The following is a 6,000-nucleotide window of genomic DNA, read 5'->3' as shown; positions in this document are numbered from 1 at the left end:
TGGATAGCTCATGCTCAGCCATCTCGATTTGACACTTTTATCACTCTAACAGCCTGGCGCTGCAGACCCCTGGGACTCCTTTATCTCCACCTACCTACACTTATTTTTTCTTGGTTCTTCTTGCTCTTTTTCTCTCCACTCGCCTTTTGATCAGTTAATGAGACTGCCTGGTAGCTGGCCATGACAGTCACAACATATGCAACTTTGGATCACACAACTGTTTTAAGTTTCATCACCCAATATTCTATAATTTATGTAACTGCCATACTGATGGCTCTGTCTGTTTGACTGAATATTGACAATACAAACCTTTTTGTAAAGAAAAAATTATATGGTTACCGTGTTGCATGATCGCACAATTGTCATTCAAAAGTTCGACAGCACTGAAAGCTGAAAATTGGCCTGGGCGAGAAGGGGGTAAAAGTGCCCAGTAGGCAAGTGGTTAGCTGGCAATTGCACGGTCATACACTGTACCCAAATAAAATGTATATATTTTTTTCCAGACAAATAGAGCTTTCTTTTCGTGATATTTGGTCACCACTGGGTTTTTTTTTTATTATATAAAAAAAAAAGACCTAAAATTTTTCCCATTTCTGTTATAAAACATCTAATAAAATATCTTCATAAATTTAGGCCCAAATGTATTCTGCTTCATATGTGGTAAAAAAAATCACAAGTTTATATTTCATTGGTTTGTGTACAAATTATAGCATCTACAAACTATGGTATATATTATTATAGTATATATATATCATATTATTATAAGCGTAGCACATTTTTAATTACAATTTATTTATTTATTTTTCGCTGTGAGCAAAACACCAAAAATGCACGCTGGCTTTTTAGTTTTTCTTTTGTAGGTGTCCTTTTATCATGCAGCGGTAAATGACCGCTGCTCAGTTATCCGGCATTCTCAGAGGAAAGAGTTCTCTGAATTCCTTTTTATGAAGCAGTGTAGATTGCTTCTCCGAATGAAGAGAGAAGCGATCTACAAACGCTTTGAACGCTATAAAGTGGCTGCTGTTACTATAATCTTGCGAGATGACAGTAAGAGATCAAACACAGTTTACTAAGCAGCGGTAAATTATCGCTGCTTCGTTTGCGGTTCCCCAGATTCTCCACCTCTGGGCTGGAGGAAGAACACACTTCGCCAGTGAAGGGCTGACATCGCTCCTTCATACACTGGCCATCTGTATGCTGAGATGATCAGTGGAGAACATATTCTCCGCTGATCATCTGTTTCCTAAACCACTAATGATCGGAGATCAGCAATGATCCTCAGGATCGCCGCTGATCTCTGTTTCATAAAAGGACATCTTAATTTGTATATACACTGATACAGTGCTGTGATAAAGACATGCGGGTTATATGTTCACCAGGATGAGGCGCTGTGCCCCTCAAAGGACGATAGGGAAAATAGAATTTTTGTATTCAACGCAGCATTCTTTTCTATAGGACACAGCACTGCAATAAAAGACCCATAGGTGGCAGTATAACCCAGAAGTCTTTACTGCAGCACTGTGATCCTCTGTGATTGAGAAAACAAATGTATTGGAAGGAGAGGTATATTTTGGGTAAAAACCAAGTACACAAAATGAATACAAGTATTTTTTAATTTTATTGAAGTGCAGTTTGTATTTATTATAGCAATGGTTATCTATTCAAATGCTATTTTAAGCCTTACACAAGACAAACTCGTATGTATTGACAAAAGTAGCTTTATTTGCTTCTATTGTACAGGGCCTCTACACAGAGGTCAGACTATATTTAGCGGAGTACGGCATGCCTGTTCAGTTTAGTTTTACAAATAACAGTCTGAACAGATAGTTCATATCGCTGATGCACAATGGAGAAGATGCCTCTGTCATTGACAATAACAGTGTTGCTGCAAGAGAGCATCAGTCATAGTGCATTGTAAAATATGGAACCATAATGTACCTAAAAGGATTACGTTTCTTGTTTGTATAGTCATGTCAGTTCTGTAAAAATCTTCTCTATGTTGCACGTGACAATGCCTGCAGAAAGGCGTGCAATAACAGTGAGAGGTCATCTACTGGTAATTAATTCTTCTGATAATAATACCACTTGTCCACTGTATACAGCATGGAAAGAAAAGAAATCAGGGGGGGGGGATGGAGAAAAAGAAGAAAATGTTAATCATCTTTACAGGCGGAAAAATAACTGATAATCTTATTGTACAAATGCTACTGGAATCTTTCACAGACAGGCATATGAAAATTAGATTGCTTCATCCCCATAATAAGTGGTTCATATTTAAAATGATGTATAGACTAAATCATTATGATTATTTGCATTACAAAAAAGGTACATGCTGTGTGATGTTTTCCTAACAGAACATCGAGAACCCAAGACATTTACTTAAATGTAGTTATTAGTGGTTTTGCATTCAAGGCATTATGCTCAAAGGGATTTTATAAGCTAGACTGGAAGGCTAGAAAAATTAAATAAAATGTGTGTGCATTACCATGGGGGAGAATTACTAAAATTAGAGTAAAAAAATCTATTGCAGTTCTGCATAGAAATCAGCTTTCAGGTTTTATCATCAAAACCTAATTGAACAAGCTGAAGTAAAAAGCTGATTGGCTACCATGCGCTGCTGCCCCCAATTCTGAGTGCATCAGTTTTAGTAAATCCCCCCCCCCCCCCCCCCATGTGTTTTGCTGGCTTGGTTGAAAATCAGTATTGCTTAGCTGGAAACTTCTTTGAAATAGACTAAATATAGGACAATGGAGGCACCCCATCAGTAAATGTATCATCCAACAGAGGCTTAAACAGTTGTAATCTAAATGTCTGGGATCTGATTCCCACATTCAAGCCATGCAGACTAAATGTGGCAGAAGGAAGTTTAAAGTTTTGTCAACAGCATCCATCTCCATATTATTATTATTATACAGGATTTATATAGCTCCAACAGTTTGCGCAGTGCTTTACAATATAAGGGAGACAGTACAATTACAATACATTTCAGTACAGAAGGAATATGAGGGCCCGGCTCGTGGAGCTTACAATCTAAAGGAAGGGGGAGGTGATACAAAAGGTGATAGCTGCGGGGGATGATCTGGTGGAGGTGATTCAAGTACAGTTCTTAGGTGGAGGTGGGGTAGGCTTCCCCGAAGAAGTGCGTTTTCAGAGATCACCTAAAGGCAGACAGGGTGGGGGCTGACCGGACATGCTGTGGTAGGGAGTTCCAGAGGATGGGAGAGGCTCTGGAGAAGTCCTGGAGGCGAGCGTGGGAGGAGGTGATGAGGGAGCAAGAGAGGAGGATATCATGGGGGGAGCAGAGTGGGCGATTTGGGCGGTATCTGTGGGTGAGGTTGGCAATGTAGCTAGGGGCAGTGTTGTAGATGGCTTTATAAGCTGTGGCTAGTATTTTGAATTTTATACGTTGGGTTAGTGGAAGCCAGTGAAGGGACTGGCAGAGAGGGGCAGCAGTTGTTGATCGATTGGTAAGGTGTATGAGTCTTGCAGCAGCATTCATAATAGACTGAAGGGGGGATAGCCTGTGTAACGGTAGACCAGTGAGGAGGGAGTTGCAGTAATCGAGGCGGGATGTAACCAAGGCGTGGATAAGTTGTTTTGTGGTGTCATTGGTCAGGAAGGGGCGGATAAATGTGGCAGAAAGAAGTTTAAAGTTTTGTCAACAGCATCCATCTCCATATTTTCTGTCCTACATGTCTCAGGTTAATAGCTTTCTGGAAATCCTATACAAAGTTTATGGGCGGAGTAGAAAGGTTAGAAACCTCAAAATATAAGACAATGGTATAATAATATAATTTCAAAGCTTGTACACTTAACCTAAATGTGGAGTTTTTGTAGCCTCATGTTCTTATAAACGTAAAGGCTGACCTCTGTGAGCCTTTCAGAGGGGGCCCTATACTTCAAAAGGTTAAGGCAGTATTAAAGTGGAGTTCCACCTGGGGGAAAAAAAAAAGTCAGCAGTTACAAAAACTGTAGCTGCTGACTTTTAAAATACAGACACTTACCTGTCCCTCGGTCCAGCGGTGTCCTCACAACTGGTTTCACCGGCCGTCTTCTCTCCGTGGTGCCAGCATCTTCAGTGTGGGCACCCGTCTGTGACAGTTTGCAGGTTCACAGCTGGGTGCCCACTGCACATGTGTGAGAAGCACTGCGCTTTGTGAATGGCCCTGTAGTCTTGTGGGACCTGACACGTGTCACAGAAGACTACGGGGGGGGACAACTTCCGCTTTCGATCGCCTGCAAGCGATGGCAGCGGAAGTGGGAGCAGGTACCTGTCAAATTCAGGTACCTGGTTCCCAAAGGTGCCAATCCCTTATGGGGAGAGGGGAACAAAGGCTTAAAGCGGAACTTCCGCTTTTGGGTGGAGCTCTGTTTTAAACCCAAAAGCAAACATATTGCAGCTTACCAATTCTTAGATGTGATGGCTGCATTAGTTTTTCTTTTTAGGCTTTCTTCTATTCTACTCTATTTTCATCTGGTGATCTGCCCAGCAATTCTGTTGTTTTTTAAAAAAAAAAAAAAAAAAATAGCTCTTTTGCAGACATATCAGCTACAGGGATGAGACACACCATTGAACACTGGCAGGGTGCGGACTGACCATTTGGAAACTCGGGCACTGCCCGAGGTCAGTAGGGGGCCCCATGAGATGCCCCTGGTACCATTTTTTCATCGGCTTTTTTGAGTGTGGGCAAGGACACAGGGGCCCCATGATCCCCTATTGCCCGGGGGCCCTAGGAGTTGTCAGTCTGCCCCTGGTGTGGGCAATGATCTCATTTATTTATTTATGTAAGACCTTTATCCTAAAAGTAAACAACTGTTTGTTGTAAACTGCTTATAAAAGTGTCAGCTGGAGTTTATCTGTTAGTGTATCTAACTCTGCTGGTACATCCAACACTCCCCTCCCCCAATTGACAATACTGCTGTCCAAAAGGGCCTCCTGTGCTCATTCATCCAGAGTGGGTGCACTCTAATACAGGAGTTGTGTTATTGGCCAGATCACCAGGTGAAAACAGAAGGGGAAAAAAAACTCGCATGCAGCCACCACACCTAATGATTTGTAAGCTGCAATATACAGTATTACAGTTTTGGATTTGATACCACTTTAACTGTTTGTAGATTATGGATAGAGGAATAAGGTAATAGATACTTTATTTTTTGTTCTAACAGGCTTCTGGCATTCTCTTCTCACTGAGGCTCCAGGTTGTGGGCAGGCCCCATTGTTCTCACATACAATGCAAGACTACTGGTTCTGTATTGCATATGATTACATCAGAGAGGAAGGTTCAAAGCATCATAGGCTTTTAGAATCACAGCATAGTGGAAGCCTGTTAGAACAAGGAATATGTACAGGGGCTGGACCGAAAAAAAAAAATGGAAACACTACATGATTTGCAGGTGTGAAAGTGATGACATGTTTTGTTTTCACAGCGGAAGTGATGTAACATTCTTTTGCTTCTGCTGTGTGATGAGACTCCTAGCTAACAGGTGGGAAGCCTCACGTTCGTCATTCACTGCGTGTGCTGCTAGTAATACAGGGTCATGTCAGAGCTTATGGAGATTCAAAGAGGGCAAATTGTACTGGCGCCTCTGAGACTGAAGCTGCCAATTTATTTAGCAAGTTTGGCTGTGTTGCGAGGTACGGTATCAAAGGTAATGACGGCACATACAATTTCTGGGAAAACATAGTGTAATAAGCATAAACGTGGTTCACATGGTCGACTGACAGAGTCTAAAGGACATTGCAAAACATTGTGACCCGGGAATTAGAAAACAACGGCTGCAAAAGTTTCCGAAGAGCTCAATCTCAGTTCCATGAGGACTGAGAGTGAGCTCTGCAGCCACTTTTGCAGCCATTGTTTTCCTATTCCAGGTCACCATCCTGTGCAATGTGTCTCTCTATTGGTCAGTTGATCATGTCAACTACGCTTATCATGGGCACCAACAATTTGCCTTCTTTGAAGCTCAGTAAGATCTGACAGGACTCCGTATTACTAGCAACGC

At 41.8% G+C, this 6,000-nt stretch overlaps 1 protein-coding gene across 1 annotated transcript in view; it reads right to left on the bottom strand.

The window, feature by feature from the left end:
* Positions 1 to 1,702: 1,702 nt before the first annotated feature.
* Positions 1,703 to 6,000, bottom strand: part of PPA1 (inorganic pyrophosphatase 1) — a 135,405-nt gene continuing 131,107 nt past the window's right edge. The window contains exon 11 of the mRNA XM_089686202.1: positions 1,703 to 2,092. Within this exon, the coding sequence (XP_089542328.1) occupies positions 2,061 to 2,092 (32 nt within the window). The 3' untranslated portion in view covers positions 1,703 to 2,060. The remainder of the gene's footprint in view (positions 2,093 to 6,000) is intronic.

Source organism: Staurois parvus, unplaced genomic scaffold (assembly GCF_062004578.1).
Source record: "Staurois parvus isolate SC_StPar_1 unplaced genomic scaffold, SC_StPar_1.0 ptg000393l, whole genome shotgun sequence".
Classification (NCBI taxonomy): domain Eukaryota; kingdom Metazoa; phylum Chordata; class Amphibia; order Anura; family Ranidae; genus Staurois; species Staurois parvus.
The sequence above is the reverse complement of the archived record's forward strand: the minus strand, read 5'-3'. Positions and strand labels throughout refer to the sequence as shown.